Source organism: Eubalaena glacialis, chromosome 10 (assembly GCF_028564815.1).
Source record: "Eubalaena glacialis isolate mEubGla1 chromosome 10, mEubGla1.1.hap2.+ XY, whole genome shotgun sequence".
In the NCBI taxonomy this organism is placed as follows: domain Eukaryota; kingdom Metazoa; phylum Chordata; class Mammalia; order Artiodactyla; family Balaenidae; genus Eubalaena; species Eubalaena glacialis.
The window spans coordinates 23,167,524-23,189,871 of NC_083725.1; the positions used below are offsets into that span (position 1 = coordinate 23,167,524).

General features: G+C 44.1%; 2 protein-coding genes across 2 annotated transcripts in view; one reads left to right on the forward strand and one right to left on the reverse strand.

Annotated features, from left to right (window-relative positions):
• SIK2 (salt inducible kinase 2) overlaps positions 1-18,319 on the forward strand; it is a 126,740-nt gene extending 108,421 nt beyond the window's left edge. The window contains exons 9-15 of the mRNA XM_061203931.1: positions 5,212-5,376; positions 12,713-12,941; positions 13,425-13,709; positions 13,855-14,018; positions 14,793-14,903; positions 15,634-15,725; positions 16,444-18,319. Of these exons, the coding sequence (XP_061059914.1) occupies positions 5,212-5,376; positions 12,713-12,941; positions 13,425-13,709; positions 13,855-14,018; positions 14,793-14,903; positions 15,634-15,725; positions 16,444-17,026 (1,629 nt within the window). The 3' untranslated portion in view covers positions 17,027-18,319. The remainder of the gene's footprint in view (positions 1-5,211; positions 5,377-12,712; positions 12,942-13,424; positions 13,710-13,854; positions 14,019-14,792; positions 14,904-15,633; positions 15,726-16,443) is intronic.
• Positions 18,320-19,744: 1,425 nt separating this feature from the next.
• Positions 19,745-22,348, reverse strand: part of PPP2R1B (protein phosphatase 2 scaffold subunit Abeta) — a 35,925-nt gene continuing 33,321 nt past the window's right edge. The window contains exon 16 of the mRNA XM_061203942.1: positions 19,745-19,837. Within this exon, the coding sequence (XP_061059925.1) occupies positions 19,745-19,837 (93 nt within the window). The remainder of the gene's footprint in view (positions 19,838-22,348) is intronic.

Sequence of the window (22,348 nt, forward strand, 5' to 3'; positions counted from 1 at the left end):
TCTACAGAATATGTGAAAAAGAAACCCCAGGAAATTAAAATCATCTTGATTTTAATAGGTAAATGGTGTACCTTGTTATACATATTTTAATATCTAATATAATGTGAATATTGATACTAATGTGAGTAAAATAATATATCAATAAAGTTCCAGATATTTTGGTTGAAGTATCTCTGAGCACTTGGGATCCTTCAAAGTCGAGTGGTATGGCTTTCAAGATAGAGAGGAGGGAGATAAAATGAGGATTCCTAAGTTGGGCTAGTAACAGTGAGATGGAGGGTGCCCCTTCCCTCTGGAAAATGCTGCCAGGCGGAAGGATAGGAAGCAGGAAAGCCCCCATGCTGAGCAGCTTCCCTCCCGAGTCTCTTTATTCTTCTGAAACATTACACAAGTGAGGGTTACATAAACGATTGCTCCTGAGCACACGCATATGTTATTGTACATGATTTCCTTTCATATCTAAACTTGAAGCAAATTCCTTAGATCTCAAGTTATATTTCATTTGGCTTGGGGCTTCTTACGTTTGATCATTTTTTTTATTACCAAGCACCCCGTGAGTTCTTCTCATTTTATGCATTGATCCAAGTTATCATAGAAAGCTATTTACTGTGACTTAAAATGTATCTAATTCAAATAGCAATCTTCAGTGCTCATTCAGAAACTTGTCTTGAGTGCCCTCTGGATGCTAAGAAACAGGCACTGGGGTTGAAGAAGATCTCCCTTCCCTACGAGACTTCACATTCTAATGTTTAGTATTGAACTTGTTAAAAAATAGATTTCTCTGTTTTTATGACTATAAATATGCTTAAAGTTTTAGTAGAGCCTTCTCCCTTGAATTCTTTGATGTTCTACTTTTTTAAAGAAGTGGCAAATCGCTTGTTACTTGTTAGAGTGATAAGGAACTGGGGAAATCACAAGATCCTTTGCAGAGATCACATGACTTGTGCAATCAAGCAGACCTTGGGTTCCATACTGAGCTGAGTGACTTCAACAAGTCAGTATCTCTGAGCTCCAGGGTCCTTAACTATAAAATGGAAATAGCAATACCTACTTCATAAGTTTGCTACAAAGATAAGATTGATTAATTGATACCAGCAGTTCCGTTCAGATAGAGCACTTATGTGCCAGGCACAGTCCCAGCCATCATGGTTTCATAGGTACCCAGGAAACAGTCCCTGCCCTTAAGGAATTTATGGTATAGTGATGAACAACCCATGATTACTACTTAGAAAACGTTGAGATTCCCATCTTAGATGGATTTAGAGTACTTATATTTGCCACATAATATACAGGAAATGTTACATCTAATTGACTGCAGGTGACTATTTTTTAAAAATATGCCTTTTTCTTGTGAATTCTAACTACTAGTTTTTAATAGTCCTTCCACTCCAACTTTCCATCAACTGTAAGTAGACTAGAATGAAACACTCATCCCAGTTCTTCTTTAATTACTGATTAGAGGTTGCCCTCCACAACTGTAAGAAAAAGTCAGCTAGGGCTGCTGTTAACAAAGCACCACAGACTGGGCAGCTTCAACAACAGAGTTTATGTTTTCACAGTTTTAGAGGCTGGAAGTCCAAGATCAAGGGGCCATCAGGGTTCTGGTGAGGACTCTCTTCCTGGCTTGTAGATGGCCACCTTCTCACTATGTGCTCGCACATCCTCTTCTCTGCACATGCAGGAAGAGAGATCTCTGGTATCTTATCCTCTTCTTAGAAGGACACCAGTCCTTTTGCATTAGGTCCCCACCCTTATGACCTCATTTAACCTTAATTACCTCCTTAAAGGCCCTGTCTACAGATATAGTCACATTGGGTGTTAGGGCTTCAACATATAGATGGGGGTGGGGGCAGGGGGCACAAGTCTGTCCATAATAAGCATATTCCCATGGGACCAGTAAAGATTTTTCCCATAGGAGAAAATGTTATTTTCATTTTAATGGTGCTGGAAAGCATAAAATCAGAAGAAGAGATTCAAGACAATAAACATATGATCTAAAAAGTCATTACAGTTAGTGGACATGGTCATTGTTTATGGCCACTCTTTTTTTTTTTTAATTTATTTTTTTTATTGAAGTATAGTTGATTTACAATGTTGTGTTAATTTCTGCTGTACAGAAAAGTGACTCAGTTATACACATATATACACTGTTTTTTATATTCTTTTTCATTATGATTTATCCCAGGATACTGAATATAGTTCCCTTGCTGTTTATCCATTCTATACGTAGTAGTTCGCGTCTACTATCCCCAGACTCCCAGTTCATCCCTCCCCTACCTCCCCTCCACTTTGGTAACCACAAGTCTGTGCTCTGTGCCTGTGAGTCCCTTTCTGTTTTGTAGATAGGTTCATTTGTGCCATATTTTAGATTCTACATATAAGTGATATCATATGGTATTTGTCTTTCTCTTTCTGACTTTCTTCATTTGGTATGATAATCTCTAGTTGCATCCATGTTGCTGTAAATGGCATTATTTTTTCTTTTTTATGGCTGAGTAGTATTCCATTGTATATATGTACCACATCTTCTTTATCCATTCCTGTCGATTTACATTTAGGTTGTTTCCGTGTCTTGGCGACTGTAAATAGTGCTGCTATGAACATAGGGGTGCATGTATCTTTTTGAATTATAGTTTTGTCTGGATATATACCCAGAAGTGGGATTGCTGGATCATATGGTAATTCTATTTTTAGCTTTCTGAGGAACCTCCATACTGTTTTCCATAGTGGCTGCACCAACTTACATTCCGACCAGTGTAAGAGAGTTCCCTTTTCTCCACACGCCCTCCAGAATTTGTTATTTGTAGACTTTTTAATGATGGCCATTCTGACCGGTGTGTGGTGGTATCTCAGTGTAGTTTTGATTTGCATTTCTCTAATAATTAGCGATGTTGAGCATCTTTCCATGTGCCTATTGTGTTTATGGCCACTCTTGGAGAAACTGGTAATATCTGCTTGCTTGGGATATTAATCAACCATCTATTTATTATAATAACATATTCTTTAATCAGATCTTTAGTGCTGGGCATGCTATTTGAATATTTATACTCTAACTTGTGCCAAAAAGACGTCTTTAATCCTGTCAATGATTCCAAGAATCCTAAAAAGCAGACCCCTGAATCTATCATTGTATTTCCTGTGAAGCGGCTGTCACAATAAAATGTGTTATTTCTCTGTCCTTACGAAGTTCACAGTAAGTTATTGTAGTCCAGGTTGGATGTGAAAGGAAAATGTGTTATGCCTGGTCTGGCCCAGCACAATCCTGCCATTTAAAAAGTCACAGCTAACAAGAGGCAGGGAGTGAGAAGAACAACATATCACAGTTATCATGTTGGTATCTCATTTCCAGGGCAGTGTCTACAGGTAGTGCTTTGCCCTAATAAGGAGCAGTCTAATAAATTTGGGAAACAGAAATCAAAGTTCAGCTTTATCCTTTGATTGAAAAGCCAATGATAAGGGTAAGAAGAATGTATCAAATATGCTTTATTCGGAAGTTTAAATTTTACATTGTGGCTAAAAAAATTAATTTAAATGACTAATGCTTGAAAGGAAAAAAAAGTGTTTTGTCTCAAAAGTGGCTGAGGATATAGGCCTGAGGAATGATGATATAAGAAAAGCTATTTCTTTGTCATGCTCAGAATAATATACAGTGTATTTTCTGTCTCTTTTTACCATCCATATAATAGCAACACTTTGCTATTGCTATTTTGTTCTTTATCTCATGCAGTATATCTAATGATGTTAATGTTGGAATATAAAGTATATTCTAAATATAGTTATAGTCAAGTATAAAGTGTATTTATAACATATTCCCCCATTATTGAAAACCATTAACCTGAAATTTTAACTGGGAACCATTAGATAGTATCTGAGAACAAAACTGTGTATTCATTTTACAGTCTAATTCCTGTATTAAATTATTGTCGTCATTTTAAGACTTTAGAAAGAAGGAGAAAGGAGGAATTAACATTACTGAGCGAAGGGCTTTACATGTTACCTTTTACAGTCCTAACTTCACTGTGAAGTAGATATTATGACGTTTTTTAGAGGCAAAGAAAATAAGATGCAAAGAGTTTAGGTAACTGATTAAGTTCACACAATTAGTAAGTGATGGAGCCAGGAATCAAAACCAGGTCTTGGGAAGGGAAAAGCTAGAATCATACCGTTTTGTTCCTTTTCACTTGTTTGAATTTAAAGCTCACCATCCTATATCCCTTAAAGTGACAATGGCAGAAAAAATACAGGCCATTCCTCTGCCTTTTAGAAACTGGTATGATGATTGTTCCCTCGGATGTTTTGCAACGTCTGTTATGTTCAAAAGGCATCTGATAAATTATTCTGCTAGTTTTGAAGAGATGGGGAGGAAAGGATTATCCAACGGTTTCATCTTCAAAATCAATTCTTGCCAATTGTCATAAAGGAAAATTCTCTTTTAAATGAGGAAGACTTTGTAATACTTGTTTACTTAGAATTTTTAACAGAGGAGACATGGAGAATGGACTTTCTAGAGTAGGTTGACTTCAGGAACATAAGTTGCTCAGCAATAAGCATCTCTGTTTCCACTGGGCAAGCAGGCTGTGTGTGTTCAGTCTGTGCGTCTCTTTCAAAGAAGGACATTCCTGTCCCCTCCGAGTAGCTGCTGCTTCTCTCTTCTTCCTCTTCACTCACACCCTTGCCAAGAAATATATACCATCTCACCCCGTACCCCACCAAAAAAAAAAAAAAAAGAGAGATGCAGGTAGATAGCCCTTATTGCAGTGTACTTTGTATTACAGTTAGTTGTGTGTGTATCTTATCTCTGGTTCAGTTTTGATCTCCTACTCCTAGAGACTGGGACTTCTCTATTCTTCTTTGTATCTTTCCAAGGTAATATATTTAAGGATATAGACAATATATGTTCATTGAATTGAAAAAGAGCATCTTAGATTCCTTACAAAGGCTAGCTTTCCTGTCATCTGTGAAAGTTATGCACCTCATCATGGAACAGGAAAGAAATTCTGTACAACCTATCTCAGAATAATTGATTGCTAGACTGCTTCAGATCAATACCTGTACCATGTACGTACTTCATCACATCTTTTCTGGAGTTTCCAACAAATCACTATTTATCCTTTAATTGAATCAGGAAGAACTGTTTTATTTCAAGAATTTTGTATATTTATATAGAAAGTATTAATGTTCCCAAACTTTCCGTTCTTGCCATATTTACAGACACAAACTGTGGGACTCCCAGTGACGGTGCATTCACCAAACGTGCGAGTGATGCGATCTGCCCTCCTCCCACAGGCATCCAATGTGGACGCCTTCACGTTTCCAGCATCCGGCTGTCAGGCGGAAGCAGCATTCATGGAGGAAGAGTGTGTCGACACTCCGAAGGTACAGATGTGTTTGAGAGACGCCAAGCTTGTTGGTTGGCTGGAGATTTCAACTCTGTCCACACAAATGTTGTACTTCGGCTTAGCTGAACTTTGTCATTTCCTCAAGTCACTTGGGAGGAGTTTTTTTTGTGCAGAAGACCTGAGAAAAGTATCCAGGCCTAACCTCGCTCTCTCTCCATCTTGTCATTACAACGGTTACGTAACATGTCAGATCTCCTGTGTACTTTTCAGAATCCTTCTTCATTCTCTTTCCTTAACCAATTCCTTCTCTCGAGTTCTAGATCCCTCATAGATTTTCGATTTTTTTTTAAACCAATTGTAATTCTGAAAACAAAAGTATAACTATGGTGCTAAATTGGGCTTTGCCTATGTTATTATGGCCTCTCTTCTGCTGCCTGTGCTGCAGCTACAAAATGATGAGCCATCTTTTTTGGTCAGTTAAACATCTTTTTTTGTCCAGTTTGAACATACTTAAAGGAGATAAGTTTATTCTGGTGTGCTGCATAAAGTTGGCTTTTAGTATATGGAACATGACAGCTTCCCTCATTTAATGCATATTTATTTAACTTCTAGTTTTTGTTTTATATACTTAGCATCCAGTGATATACAGAGGATCATATTAATGGGCAGGTGTTAGAGTATGTTTAAAATAGACTCTGTTCTTCACTAGCTGTGTGAACTTGGACAAAGTGACTAACTTCTGTGAACCTCCATTTCTCTTGTGTAAAACAACGATACCAACTTTATGAGACTGTTGTGAGGATTAATTGAAAGAATGTGTGTGAGGTTTTGGGCAAATTGTAGATACTCAGCAAATATTGGTTTCCTGTCTTTTTAGCCTCGTTAGGTAATAAAAAGATGACTCAGACATTAGTTCTGCCTCAAAGTTTGTAGTCTAGCAGAAGAGATATGAGGCGTAACTAAAGGTAATGTGCCAGGTACTGAATAAATTGATAAAACATAATTGGTCCCTTAAAGAGATAAAAAAATCAAAGTGCTGCAAGACTAGAAGGAGACGGGGGAGTTGCTTTTAGTTCATTTGATCAGGAATGTCTTTGGTTTAACTGTCAGAGCTGGGAATTGAGAGGAAGGCAGAATCAGGGTGGGTGGAAACTAGGGTGTGAGATCTCGGTGGAGGGAAAGGCCTGAGCAACAGCAAACATCAGGAAAGCCTGGGTCCCTCTAAGTCAGAGCAGGAGCTCAGTGTGGCTGAGGGAGAGGGCATGTGAAGGGAAGTTGTACAAAATAAAGACAAATAGCCTTGCTTTGAATGGCAAGCCAAGGGATAGACTCTTTCTCTAGGTTGGGGCTCTCAACATGGGAATGTGTTTCAGTATTATCAAGAGAGTTTTTTCTGGGACTTCCCTGGTGGTCCAGCGGTTAAGACTCTGCGCTCTCAGTGGAGGGGGCCCAGGTTCGATCCCTGGTCACGGAACTAGATCCCACATGCCACAACTAAGACCCGGTGCAGCCAAATAAATAAATAAATATTTTTTTAAAAAAGAGAGTTTTGGGGACTGCCCTGGTGGCACAGTGGTTGGGACTCCCTGCCTCCAATGCAGGGGGCCTGGGTTCGATCCCTGGTCAGGAAACTAGATCCCACATGCATGCCGCAACTAAGAGTTCACATGCCGCAACTAAGGAGCTGGCGAGCCGCAACTAAGGAGCCGGCGAGCCACAACTAAGGAGCCCTCGAGCCACAACTAAGGAATCCACGTACCGCAACTAAGGAGCCGACGAGCCGCAACTAAGACCCGGCGCGACCAAATAAATAAAATTAAATTGTAAAAAAAAAGAGTTTTTTCCAAATGGACCTTCTCCAAGGTAGTAGGAAACAATCAGAGATTTTTTGATAAGGAAACACCATGATCCATGTTGTGCTTCAGAAATGAACCTGGAAGGGTCCGGAGCCTGCATTGGATAGGAGAGAGACTGGTGACAAGCACAGTAGAAGGTTAGAGTGTGTGTCAGGGGAGATGACGAGGGCCTAAGCTAGGATGGTGCCCATGAAACTGGAGAGGAGGGGATGGTATAAATGAGATTGCACAGATAAAACTGATGGACTGTTAGGGTCCAGAGAAAAGAAGTCCAGACCGATAATGGTATTTTGAGCCTTGATGATCAAGAAGGTGAATAGCATTTTCAGAAATAGGGAGCTCTGGAGGTAGAGCTGATTCAGAAGTTAAATAATGAGTAATGACTAGAGCGTAGTCAAGGCACCTTGATGCTGGGCTGCCATAAGCAGGTGTTAAGCCGGGTTCCTGACCATGAGGAGTTAGTGTCCCTGTCCCTGAGGACGAGGCCACTTCCTGTGGACAGTCAGTCTGTTCCTCTGCCTGTGGTTGCCTAGCATGTTCAAATCCTCATAAACCGCTATTACATTCTCACCCAGAAATTTAGACATAAATTGAGGCAACATCACTCATTTATTTTTAAAATCTAATTCCCTTGAAAAATTTAAAATGCAGTCTGCTTAAAGCTTGGCTATGAGGGCCTCAGGCCCGAAACACAGATTGGGCACTGTCTGCCGTATTATATAGGGCAAGCTATTTTTAAAGCTTGTGATTGTTACCGTAACTAGGAAACAGACAGGAAATGAATGATTTTGTGAAAGATATAGACAGAAGCTAGATGGCATATTTGCATTTGTAGGAAGAGCAATGCCATGCTGGAACTGGCCACCCACACTGGCAGGGCCACCCTGGCACTCAGCCAGGCTGTAGACATCCGCTGGTCTTATTTGCGGACCATCTCATTTATGTCAGCAGTACTCTTTGTGCCTCTTCCCTCCCTAGCACCTCTTTCTCTGGGACCCATAAATAAACGCACACACACAAAACCGTCAGACAGAGATACTAGCCCTTTGTTGTTGGTCTTGCTTCATATGCATTTCCTCTAACGCCTATTTGTTGTCGTCTAAAGGATGCCGCGTAACTGCATGTGTTGCTCAGTCATTTCTGCTCGCGATTGGTGGCAGATATTGTGCGCCTCGGAGGTTTCACTTCTTCTTCCCTCCCAGAAGTCTTCAACTTAAACTTAAAACTATCAGTAAAATCCCTCGGGAAGTCTGCATTGAAACATGGGTTTGGGATTGCTCCCAAAATAGCACCTTTCTGAGACAGTCATCTAACTCTGAGAAGTAACCGAGACCCCCAGGTGGTACAGAGCCCACACAGGAGCAGATGCAAGCCCTTAGGGTCAGTCTCTCACTTTTGAGAGTTTCTTTGAGAATAATGGACTATATACATACACACACATACGGACACTTCAGTCACTTTTAACACTTTATTAAAGTTCTATGAGAAAAGGATTTTCCAAGTTACCGTCTTCATGTCCGGATAGTGGAAGGGAACTGTGAAACTAAACTATGAAAGTGCAAGTGTAGTAGAGCTGTTCATGTCTATTGACGTTTTTAATACCTTTTTTAAATTATAAAGGTAGTACACATAACAGAAGATCTAAGAAGGATATTCGTCAAAAACTCTTAATAGTGTTAACCTCTAAGACTTTGTAAAGGGGAGAAATTGCACTTTTACTTCTGAATTTGGATTTTTAAATTTATAATTAAAAGACATCAAACCGGGCTTCCCTGGTGGCGCAGTGGTTGGGAATCTGCCTGCCAATGCAGGGGACACGGGTTCGAGCCCTGGTCTGGGAGGATCCCACATGCCGCGGAGCAACTGGGCCCGTGAGCCACAACTACTGAGCCTGCGCGTCTGGAGCCTGTGCTCCGCAGCAAGAGAGGCCGCGACAGTGAGAGGCCCGCGCACCGCGATGAAGAGTGGCCCCCGCTCGCCGCAACTAGAGAAAGCCCTCGCACAGAAACGAAGACCCAACACAGCCAAAAATAATAAATTAATTAATTAATTTTAAAAAACAAACAAACTATTACAAACATGGTTTGATTAAAAAAAGACATCAAACCAGTCAGAATCACACATGGAAAATTCAAAGAGGGATAAAGAAAAAAATTAATTTATCCATAGTCCCCCTACCCAAAGGTAAGCCCATTTTGACACGTTTCCTTAGAGTAGGTTATAGATGGATGGATAGATGGATGGGTGGGTGGGTGAGTATAGGGTGACTCAGTACGTAGGCAGACTTGTTAAAACAAAATTTTATTCTATTATATGTAATTTTGTACCTTGCTTTTACGTAATATAACATCATGAGCATTTTTCCCATACCATGAAATCTTCTTTGAAAGCATGAGTTATATTTAACAACTGCCTAATATATTGTATTAGATGAACCCTTATTTAACTACTCTTCTATTTTTGGACATCAGGGACTTTAATTTTTTTTGCTTCCTTACATATGCTTCAGGTGAATATCCCTGTGTCTAAATTTTTGACGATACCTTTTATTATTTCCTTAGGATAAATTTCTGGAACTGGGGTTGTCTAGTTCTTTCCTTCCTCACCTGGTTATTTGTTTACTTTGCCTCAAGATGGTAAAAATGCTTTAAAAGAAGATGTTGTTGTTTTATTCTCATGCTTTAAAAAATTTTTATTGTTGTAAAATAGCATTCTCTTTGGTCCAGAAATAATGTTAATATACACAGTGTTTTAGTTAATCCTCCCAAACAACTTTACTTCCATTTTACAAGTGGAAAAAAAAAATGAGCTTTATAGAAGTTAAGCAACTTGCCTAATAAGTGATGAAGCTGAGGTTTGAGCCTCTTCAATATATGCCAAACTTGCCAGGCACTTAGGATACAAATTAAATAAGGCACATTCCCAGCCTCCAGGCTCACTGGCTAGTACTATACATTAGTCTGCCGTGTCAGTCAGCTCTTTAGAGGCTCCATCTCCAATATAGCCTCACTGAGGTTAGGGCTTCAATATATGAATCTAAGGGGAGATACAAACATTCAGTCCATAACAGTCTGGCAATCTCCTGTGCTGGAATCTTGTGTATGTGGTAAGCTCAGGGGTGTTATCAATTAGTGGTGGAGTTTCTGAGAGGCTGACTCCTACCTGTATGCTATCTACTGCATCTGAGATCTCTTATCAGAAGGGAAGTGATCTACTGAACTTTAAGGAAAGGCAAAAACACTGTGTTGGAAAATGTACCTTTTACCCACCCATATTGTATTTTGCAGTCTTAGAGTGTACAGTTAGCCTGGATTGTTTCCTAGAGCAAAAGATCTCATTTCCAGCAGCTTAGGTCACTAAGATAGATCAGCCCATGTTACAGTCACAAAATCCTAGAGTTTAATTTGTTATATCAAGTCCCTGGGTAAACTGGCAGGCAAAGGTGGCATGATTATCACCTGTTTCAGGACCTGATCTTAGAGATGAAAGTGTTCACACCTGTAAACTGCATGAGCTCTAGGGCAGCTTTCTGTTCATACCTCTTAACTATGAAAGGGTCACCACAGCATTTTCTGATTCAGTCATCACCAAGCATCATCTGAAAAACCAGATCATTGTCATCTACCTGTCCCAGGGTGAAACTGAATTCAGTAAACATTGTTAAATGAACGATAAAAATTCTTCTTGTAGTCTAGATGAGGAAATAAATTTATAAGCAGACAATTTAAGAAAAATCGTAAATTGGGGGGGACCGCAAGGTTTTTTGAGTACTCAGAAAAAAGTGGCCTTTCTCTACTAAGGAAAGAAAGGCATGGTTGCAAGGCGGTACTTGCAAAATATTTCTCGCAAGAAATATCTGACAAAATTTTGACATATGCTATAAAATGTAAAGATGCTCAGTAGATATTTACTTGATAACAGTCTTTTCTCTGTTGTTTTTTATTCATTTCCAAATCATCCTTGGCTAGTCTTAGAAAATTATACTAGTAGACAGTCAAGGAACGTAGCGTAGAGTTATGAATGTTAAGTCCCCAAACCACCATTCTTTCCTACAAGAAAACTTTTAAGTTTAGTCAAAAAGGGAACACTTATCTGGGGACGGTGAAGGGGAGCATCATTGTTGCTGGCCAGATTTCAGAGTTTTTGTTTTCTAGTGCCATGGAGAAGATTGGTCTTAGTCTAGGAAGAAAGCATTTTCTACCCTTCCTTTTAAATGACCACTTGTCACTTTAAAACCCTGTAGTGCATTAGCTGCCTTATCCAAGTAATGGCTACAGCCCCAGAACAGATTTTATGAAATAACCATCCCCTCCCCCAAGCAAACAACGATCTGAGTCACCCAAGTCTCCCTCTCCAAATAAAGGGCCTCGCAGCGCCTTCAGATTGGTTGCCATAAGAGGAAGGTTTCCTGTGTCTGGCATAGCGATGTCCCACGTCACCTCTCACATACATGAGCCTCTCCTGCTTCCAAAGGAAACAATAGCGCTACCCGGTGTATTCCAGGTGAAAGTGCTGCTGGGAGCTCAGTCTGATGCCTGGCTGCTCCTGAGCAGCTATTCATAGGAGAAAACTGGATCGATTTCCACGGGGGAATAGTTAAGGTAATGAGGTAAATAATTGCCTCCTCAATGGGGCTTTTACCAGCCAGAAGAACTCACAACCACAGCTCCCCTTTGTGTGCTGTGTCTGCCCCCCCAAGGTGGTTTGCTTGGCAACTGCAGAGGAAGGCGACGCTCTCAACCGGAGCTGTGCTGAGCTCATCCCGTGGGATAGGAAGCGTAGATACTGTGTGTGTTGCTGGAGCAGAGAGAATTCAGAGCGCTGCTGCTCGTTAACCTCTGCTGGAATTTGGGGCCTGTGAGTCATTTGTTATTCTATAATGGAAGGCTTTGGCTGTTTGCCATTTGAATTTTTTTTTCACTCCTTTTTGTGGTATGTCCGTCTTTAAAGAATTCTTTTTTCCATTCCTTAGGCACATAGAACCAATTAAAGACTAAATCCAATGTGCAGGTACTTAAATTATGAATATAGAAGTATGTGTAGAGCCTTCCAGTATGTTTTGCAGTTGAACATTCGAAGAATGCTGATGACTACTCTTTTCTTAGCTATGAGCCGTGCAGTTGGTTTTGTTTTCTTTTTTCTAAATCTCATCTTCCCCCTCTTCATTTCCCTTATTAAAAAAAATAATAATAACTGGTAGGCCTCAAGCTCATAGACCCTATTCATCTGGAAACCACTAAGAAAAATTGTTCATTGTAATCATGATGACTCAGAGACACCTGGGAGGCAGTGCCAATCTGGGTCATAATGGGCTTCTGTCTCTTCGGTGCTGCCGTTGACTTGCCTTAACTTCTAATCTACATGGTTGTCATTAGTAACCAATATGTACATTTTTAATATTTTACTTAATTTCTAATTGGCCAGAGGTCTTGACTTTTGCCTTTGTGGATTCTTCAAGTGTCTCAGCAGAGCAGCGACTGATGGCTCCTCTCACATCCCTCTCACACTGACGTTTAGGTAAATGGCTGTCTCCTGGACCCTGTGCCTCCCGTCCTGGCGAGGAAGGGGTGCCAGTCACTGCCCAGCGACGTGATGGAGACCTCCATTGATGAAGGGCTGGAGACAGAAGGAGAGACCGAGGAAGACCCCGGGCGGGCCCTGGGCGCCTTGCAGTCCACACGCGGCGGGCAGAGGCGGCACACTCTGTCGGAAGTGACCAATCAGCTGGCCGTGATGCCTGGTTCAGGTACGCTTTCCAGTAAGGGCCGGCCTGGGTCTTCCCGGCATCTTGAGTCTTCTCCAAGAAACAGGAATGATACCAACCAGCCCCTGGAATGTTGTCTATGTCTTGTTTCTTTGTGGACCACATGCAGCCGAGTTAAGATTAGGCCCGCTCAGCAGCTCTCAGAGATTAAGATGAAACGTCTCTGAGTGGGCTCCCCCGACGCCCAGGATTCATCCGAGTGCTCTGTGACTCATCAAGGACTCTGGCCCTTTTGGAGTGGCCAAGATCTTACGGGTACAGGTTCTGGAGTGTTTTCACCACAAAATTCGAAGCTGATTAAATTGACATGTAAAAAAGTTCTGGAAAGATGTTTTGGTTGGAAATTAAGGACACTGTTGCTGTGGAAACTCAAGCTGGTTGTGCTTTGTATCCCATGTTCCAAGAAGTTGCGATTTATTGGTGGTCATATTGGTGGTGTGTTTTGTTTTGTCTTTTCTCTTGAAGGGAAAATTTTCTCCGTGCGTGACAACCCCTCCCTTGACAGTGTGGACTCGGAGTATGATATGGGGTCTGTTCAGAGGGACCTGCACTTTCTTGAGGACAAGCCTTCCCTTAAGGACATCATGTTAGCCCATCAGCCCTCACCCCGCATGACGTCTCCCTTCGTGAGCCTGAGACCTGCCAACCCCACCATGCAGGCTCTGAGCTCCCAGAAACGAGAGGCCCACAACAGGTCTCCAGTGAGCTTCAGAGAGGGCCGCCGGGCGTCAGACACTTCCCTCACCCAAGGTGACTGCCTGCCTTCTCTGCTGGCTCCTACAGCTCTTGTGTTGTAGGACTGGATGGGGTTTGTTGCCATGTTGGTTTCACACCTCTGGTCACTGAAAGGCCTTGTGTTTTATTTAAACTGTTTGGTCGTTGTTCTTTCTTTCAGGAATTGTAGCGTTTAGACAACACCTTCAGAATCTGGCTAGAACCAAAGGGATCCTAGAGTTGAACAAAGTGCAGTTGCTCTATGAGCAAATAGGATCAGAGGCAGACGCTAACCTGGCCTCACCTGCTCCTCAGCTCCAAGACCTGGGCAGCAGTTGCCCTCAGGTGCGTGCTCTGGGCCCTGCCCACAGTGGCTGGGTGAGAATAAGGCATCAGTGTGTCCTGATGGTGTGTCATTTCATTTAGAGGATTTACTCCAGTCCTGGAGCAAACAGGGTTCTTTTGGAAAGACCACAGCCTGAAGGCCTTCCTTGTTGCTGCCGTCTGCCCGACAGGTTGGGTTAGACCCTTCCACGCTGGCCCAGGTGATCAGTACCACATGGAGGCTTGGACGCTGTCAAGCGATGCTCGGTTCCTAGGGCAGATTTTATATGAATTATACCTCTTAGAGTCTCCCTTGAACTCCCCTCCCTTCATGCGCACACACACACACACAGAAATTACAAATAATAGTACAAATGAGAAGTTTGTTGCCACTATTTTTGATGTGATATCAACTTCACTAAATATTATAAGTGAATTATTTATGCCAAAAATACAAAAAATATTGCTGTTTATTTAATACATTTTATTTGAGCCCATTTTCAGTACATCAGGGATATTATAGCATTTGATGCCCACATGAAGGTAATAACCTTCTGTGGACATCAGGGGCCTTTGCTCCAGTACTGACTAGGTAATCATTTACTACGGGTAATGCATGTACACACTTTCTGCAAAGTGATTAACCCTCAGCCTACTAGTTACTGTAAAAGCATGGAGGATTATGTCTTAGCAGAGTTGGAGTTCCCCTTGGACATTTGCCAGGGTGCTTAAACTGAGATTTGGAACTTTCTCCCACGTGGGAAATTGAAAGTGTCTCCACCCCTTGCTCCTCAGGAAGAAGCAGCTCCTCAGCAGAAGAGCGTGTCTGCGCTCCCGGGCAGCGCACACCCTCAGCTCTCCCAGCGGCACAGCCTGGAGGCCCAGTACCTGCAGCACAGACTCCAGGTGGGATCCTCCCCCTTGTTGCTCCAGCTCACTTTGTCCATCCCGAACCTGCCTTTCTGCAAAGCAGGAACCTATTTTGCTTGGTATTTTTTTAGGGCAGCTGCTTAATTCCTTTATAGGCAGGTGGGCCTGACTCTGCACTTGTAGTTTCTAGAAACATGTTCAGACTTAGCCTTATGCTCTGTCTTGGCAGCAGAAAAGGTCTGTCCTCAGACGCCAGCAAAGGGTACTGCCACTGAGCAGCAGGAAAGGGAACCCTGGCTTCTTTGCTTCTGTGTTATGCCTCTTAGTGAATAATAAATAAAATGGAAATCTCAAGTCAGCAAAAAATGTACTATCAGCTCTCTATTGGTGCCCAAAAGTCTTTAAAAATGATGCAACGTAGATCCCATAAAGAATGAATCATGTGTTCATTCAGCAGGTGCTGTGGCCTTTGCTATAGATCTAACTCCACTTTTCTCATTGTTTTTAGTCTCCATGAACCTCCCGGTCCTAGAGGACTTTTAGAGACAGAAAAGTGAAGCAGGTTAGAGCTGAGACAGCCCAGGCCTGCTGACCCAATGCTGCTGGGCCACAGGTTCTCCCAGGGTCTCAACGAGCAAGTGTCAGTCCCTGCATCCTGCGCAGATTCTGGAGGACTCACTTGGCTTCGTCCTCCAGGCAGAAGGACAGTCTAATGACTGCGTCCTAGATGACAACATGTCACGCTTGTATTTTTCTGCTCTTCCAGAAGCCCAGCCTTCTGTCAAAAGCCCAGAACACCTGTCAGCTTTATTGTAAAGAACCACCACGGAGCCTTGAACAGCAGCTGCAAGAACACAGGTGAGAGATGGTGGTTGGCCAAAGAAATCACTTTCTTTGTGGCAGACTTAAGCTGGGTATGTTGTCCTTTCCCCTAGTATTTGTCTCTACCAGGAAAACAGGTTTCAATCCGCTAACATGGGTATTCCACTGTCCATGGAGTATAGGCCTGTCAGGGAGTAGCAGCCCTGAGCGGCTTTGTTTTCTTTTTCTCCTAGTGTTTCCCCTTTGGGCTCTGAATAGACCTAAGCTTTCAGGATCAGTGAGCTACTGCAGCTTAAGTGGGTTATACTGGAGAGAAGGCCTCCATCCTCCCTTGTAGTAATCCCGTGCCCCCAGGCCTCACTAGTAGAAACATCTTGGCCAAGGTAGAACTACCCTAATCCATCAACCTACAGACACCCACAGAGACCAAGGTGTCAACCCCGCTTCAAAACACTCCAGATGGGAAATCAGCCTCTTGTTTCATAGGGAGGAAAAAAGAGTCTTAGAGAAAAGGAATTCGTGTTCACTTGAGCACTGAGGGATCAGCCAGAATTGGGGGACAAAAAATAAGATTGGGTTTAAGAAACCAAACATGACTGGTTCCTACCCCCACTTTTTTTTTTTTTTTTTTTTTTCCTGCTGTGGGAAAGAGAGAAGTGGGAGGACGGACACTAATGACTGATACTGGATTTACATTAAAATTGCCATCACTGAAGAAGATTTAAAATTCTTTCTTTTGGTGTTGCCAACTTAGACTCCAACAGAAGCGGCTCTTCCTCCAGAAACAGTCTCAGCTGCAGGCATATTTTAATCAGATGCAGATAGCAGAGAGCTCGTACCCGCAGCCCCTTCCCCACCAGGAGACACCGCCGCCATCCCAGCAGCCGCCGCCCTTCAGCCTGACCCAGCCCCTGAGCCCCGTCCTGGAGCCTGCCTCGGAGCAAATGCAGTACAGCCCTTTCCTCAGCCAGTACCGGGAGATGGGGCTGCAGCCGCTGTCCGCCTCGCCAGGTCCCCGGGCTGCTCCCCCGCCGCCACCGCCACCGCCACCGCAGCACTCAGGGGCCGCCCGGGCACCCTTACCGTTCTCCTATCAGACTTGCGAGCTGCCAGGCGCGGCCTCCCCCGAGCCAGACCGCCCCGCTCCCTGTCAGTACTCCCTGGATGGAGCCCAGCAGAGCGACATGGCGGCGCCGGGCTGTCCCAGGAGCTCAGGACTGCAGGAGGCCCCCTCCAGCTACGACCCTTTAGCGCTCTCGGAGTTCCCTGGACTCTTTGATTGTGAAATGCTGGAAGCCGTGGACCCACAGCACAGTGGCTATGTCCTGGTAAATTAACCTCAGCGCAGGAAGTGAGGCGGGTCAGGTGAAGAGCGTGTGTATTTCTATTTTTATTCCAGCCTTTTCAATTTAAAACTTATTTTCCCCCCCTCTCCCTGATGGGGAAAAAGTCAAGTCACCCAACTGGAATCAGAGGGCCTGGCCGGGTGGATGTTGCTTCCTCCTGGCTCCGTCCCACCACGGTTTTCTGTGGCAAGTGCTGGAACATAGTTGTAGGCTGCAGCTCGTGCCCTTAGGTCAAGTGGAGCAAACTCTCATCAGAGGCACCAACAAAAGTTTTATAAGAAGAAGACATCCAGACCTAGGTTTTACACAGAACTACATCAGTTCATTATCGAGGGAAACCTTGGCGAAAGCAGGAAAAAATGTGTGCCGTTACATATAGGCAAAAAAAAAAAAAAGGCAATACATTTTTCACTGAAACCAAGCAACAGCATGTTCCTTAAAGGCAAATCAAGAATACATAATGAAATTTGATGCACAGGAAATGAAAGAAAGTTGTACTTTGTCAGTGAATCATAAGTTCTAAGCTGCTGATGCAATTTGTCCCCAGGCGGTAAGAGCGTGAGCTTTGTTTCAGGGTCCACTGAGCAGCAGCGGGGACGGACCCCTGAGACTGGCAGTCACCTCCATCTGAGAGTAGGCGACACACCTCTTCAGAAGGTGCCCTGGGTCACAGAGTGTCACAGCGTCCTCGGAGCTCCAAAGGTGTCGCCTGTGGAACCAAGAGATGCACCGCAGTGGAGACCAGGGGCAGGAAACTCAAGAAACCGTCAAGAGCAGCTGCCCTGGGCCGGGGAAGACGGGCTCTTCCTGCACAGTCTTCTGTGGAGACTTCTGGTTTGGGGCAGTTGGTCTTTAGAGGACCTAGCGTCTCTTTTAAAATGTAATAACTACTTTGACTTTACACTAGATGTTGCTAGTCGTTTATTGAGCTTTGTATATTTGGACAGTTTCATATAGGGCTTAGAAATTTTAAGGACGAGAAAAATGAACTTTTATCTCCCATGTGAAGTGGTAGTGCTGTGCCTTTTTCCCCCCAGATCATGCTTTAATGATTTCTTTTCTGTAGAAACCAACAGTTTTCCATTTATGTCGATGCTAAATCCAAAGTCACTTCAGAGTTTGTTTTCCACCATGTGGGAATCACATCCTTAATTTCCTTAGAGTTTTGACTTGCAATGAAATGTTCAAGTATTACAGCAATATTCAAAAGACCACAGATGTGTTAACCATTTAAGCAGATCGTCTGCCAAACACAGTGTATATTATTAACCCTTACGATCCAGTCATCAGAATAAGTAAAAAAGATGCTACGGCTAGTTGACTGTATACTTAGAAGTAAGGAGTAACCTGTCATTTGGACAGTAACATCCAAGTGTTACAAATTCAGTGTTATTTACAAAGTCTATCGTTTCTGTCCTTTAGAATGGCTTGTCCTATCAGCAGATGAATGCGTTAAGCACAAAGCATCTTCCTTAAAGCACAAAGAAGAGAGATACTACACTGATGCTGCATCTAGAAAACACCTTTAAGTTGCCTTTCCTCTTTTAGTACGTGTCCAGGCAGGTGGGGAGAAACATGGAAGGTCTAGGAGTTCTGTCCTGGCTCCCCTTGGTGCCAGGACGCTCCACAGAGGCCCTCTGCTTGGGGTTGGACTCTGGGTGTGAGCAAGGAAGGGTGGTGTGGAGGACTCATTTTTGTGATTTGACAACACGCAGTGAAAACCCAGGAAGAAAGAATTAGGTTCCTTCTGCGGATTGTTTATTCCTCCTCATGCTTAAGTTTGATGATTTCGTGAAATAGACAACATCATTTCATTTAAGAGATCCTTTCATTAAGATCTCTAATCTGTTTTAAGTCTTTGCAAAATAAGGCAGTTACAAAACAGACTGTTTAGACTGAAGGATGTATTCCCAAAATGTTCTACAGAAGCGCTATAATATTTATGAAATTAAAATGCCTTCCAGATTGAAAACGAGGGCCGCTCATTTCAGAGTCCCCGGAATGGCAGAGTCACAGATCGGCATAGATGCCTGCCCCCGACAGGGCCATGAGCCACTGAGCCCAGGAAAGCTGGGAGCTACGGCAGGACGACTGGGCTGACAGATGAGGCGGGAGAGGCCCCGGGAGGGTCGAGGGCCCAGAGGTAGACACTGGGGAGCACCCAGCCGTGGCCGGGTCTGTTCAGACTGACGACAGCGGGGTGAATAGCATGACCCATTGCGCTGGACTATGTTGTAAGCTCCTGTTTGCTTTTCTCATTTATTTCAAGCAGAAATCAATGAATTCCATAACAATCTGTATTTGCTGAAACGTAAGCTGGCGAGAGGAGACTGGTGCCGTCCGTCAGTCAGGTGTTTTCCCAGCCCCGTCTGACCATCGCCGTTGCTCTGTCCCCCGACTAGTGAGCGACCTATGTGAGCCTTCAAGCAGTTTTCTCTTCACAGATACTAAAGTAACACTACGAAGGCTTAGTACTAGAGGTACTTTGAAATAATGACTTTCTTTCCAGTCTGTTTCACGTTAGCAGTGTGTACACTACTGTATAATAACCATTAGCTTTATTATCTTGTAAACCAGGCTCCTCTGAAGAGACTTTGGTGAGATGAACCTGAGGTAAAAATTTCATTCAGCAAAAAGTGCAATATGTGTGGTACTCTATTTTTTGTTTATGCTTTTTTTTTTTTTTTTTTTTTTTTTAATCCAGGGGTATTAGTCTCTGCTTTGGGGAAAATGCACTAGCTCTGCAATTTCCAGCTGGGCGAGTGTGTCTCTAGTATTTACATGCAGCCGATATGCTGGTCCCTGTAAGGCAAACAGCACGTTAGCGCGGCAGAGGGTGGATGTTCCATTTGAAACTGGTGACCTGCTCAGACTGTCCCCCGCCCAGGCCTGCCCCGCCCTCCTGCTGCCCCGCCCAGGCCTGCCCCGCCCTCCTGCTGCCCGGGGAACACAGAGGAGGACCCTCCAACCTCCACGTAAGGGGAAACACCTGGGGCCCACCAAGGAGGACTAGGAGGTGGAACTAAAGGACTCCTGCCTTTCTGCATCAAACTTTGCCTCCAAGGAAAGAGAAAGAATCCCTTTCTTCCTCAGAGTGTTGAAGCCGTGTCCTGAGTCAGTCCGGCGGGACGGGCAGGAGCCCGCGATTGGGACTAAAGGCAGCCCTCACCCCAGAGTAACGGGGGGCCTGTGCCCTTATGGGGAGGGAGGGGACCGCCTCGTGTGAGTGTCGCCCCCAGCCGAAGAAAGGCCTCTGCAGAAGGGACTCGTGGTGGCGCTGGCCTCTTCCTCTCTGCCTGAAAGGGGGGTTCTCAGAGAAATGAGTTCTGCCTAATTGTTAGAGTCGGGAAGAAGGGTGTGTTCACAGCCCAAGAGTGACTGGCTGGCCAACCAGAAACTAAAGAAAGGTGAAAAGCAGCAGCCCCCACTCTGGCTGCTCGGGGGTCCAGGTGCACGGTGGTCAGAGCAGCCCCTGCTCAGGTGCGGGCGGTGCACACACGTGGACCTGAGGAAATGAATGGTTTCCTTTGCCCGGTCCTCCCAGCTGCGGTCTGGCCCCAGGTAAATACTGGCTTCTGCGTTGGGGTCAGAATTTCTAGCCCTGGATTACATTGGAAAGCCTGTATCAGCAGTTACACTTAAGCTCCCTGTTGGCTTAAGGAAAATCTCACTCTAGATAATTTTTCACATTCGTCCTCCTTTGAGACAATTCGTAGGGTCATTGGACGACACTGGTCCCAGTGAACAGTTGCAGAACCCCTGTGCCATGGCTCACCTCGGCTGCACGTGTACCCCTAAGCTGGACTGCCTCAACTGCCTTCTCGGAAGCCACCGAGCCGCTCAGTCTCTTTGTGCCTAGACATCAAAGGTAAAAACTGGAGAACAGGTAGTAAGTTGGAGTCATTGTATAGGCAGGGATCTTTGCTCGTCTTGTTGCTTCTGGAAATTTTTCCAGAACTTATCTTCAGAGTGATGTGTGGAAGACAAGCACAGTATCATCTGCCTCTCTTTCTAAACTGGACAAAACAAATGATAACAAATGTATGTATCCCTTCTGACAGGTTCACTGGTTTGGTCCTCCCTGGCGTGTGGTCCCAGGGAAGAGACTAATTACAGAGCTCTTTGTGTCTGTCAGCCTGCAGCCCCTGGAAGGCACGAGATGACCTCAGGCTGGCCTTCCACAGCCCCTCTTGGACCCCGAGTCCCTGGTCTCACAGGGCCCCTCACATCATCTTTGTTTCACCCTTTTTCCTCGTGAAGGTAGCCTGGCTGATTCCAGAAGACTCACAGCCGCCCTAGTTATACCACCATCTTGTCCACATCTGGGCAGATTTCAACACATTTGGCAGAATGGGGCACCTACTGTTGTAGAGATTGAGAAATAGGCAGCAGCACAGCCCACAGCCAGTGATGATAGGTGTGATGGTTCCTGCCCAAGCACTCAGCTTGTCTGTCCAAAAGGAGCAGTAGCTTCTGTCTGTACATTAATTTACCAAGCACTTTCACGAGTAATCTTTTCTAATGCTCACAACAATACTATGAAGTTAGTTAGTTGAGCGGATAGTCCTCATTTTTTACGGCTGAGGAAACCAAAGCTCTGGGAAGGCTATGTGACTTGTCCAAGCCACAGAGCCCGTGAGTGGCGGAGGCGGGACGGGCTTCTGGGTGTTCTGGCTTCTCACTCCACGCTCTTCCCTCCTGGGTAGCAGCTGACTCTTCTCATGAGCAAACAGCTGTATAAACAAAGCCCCCACCTTGGTTAAGCACTGGGTGAATGTGACATTGTCCCCGAAACCTTACTCCCACTTGACAGCCGCCTGGCTCTGGGGGAAGAGTTGCCCTCCAGGTAACAGCTGTAGTTGTCCAGGTGGCCCTGCATGAACAAGGCCAAGGGAGACACAGACCCCGCAGATCGCCATCTTTCCAGTGTCCAATTAACTACAGAAGTCCAGGTTCACATCACAGATGTCTCATTTCTCCACCTCACACAATACAGTAACTCCCTGCAAAAGTATATGATGGGACACACCCTTTCTTGATTGCCAAGGGGCCAAATTGCACTGCTTTGGCCCACCATCGCAGACCAACAGACTCAACCCCAAGAAAGGGTGCTGCTCAGAGAAGAATCAGGAACTCTGCCCAGTCCTGAGGAGGGGGATAAAGTATCTTTACAGTTAAGGCCCATCAAGTAGAAGTGCTGATCAAGCACTTTTAGGGTTTAAAAAATAACATACTTTGAATACTTTTGTCTTCAGAGGCAAAGTGGGTGGGTTAGGGAGGAGCTTTAAAAATAGAAGTACAAAATAACATCCT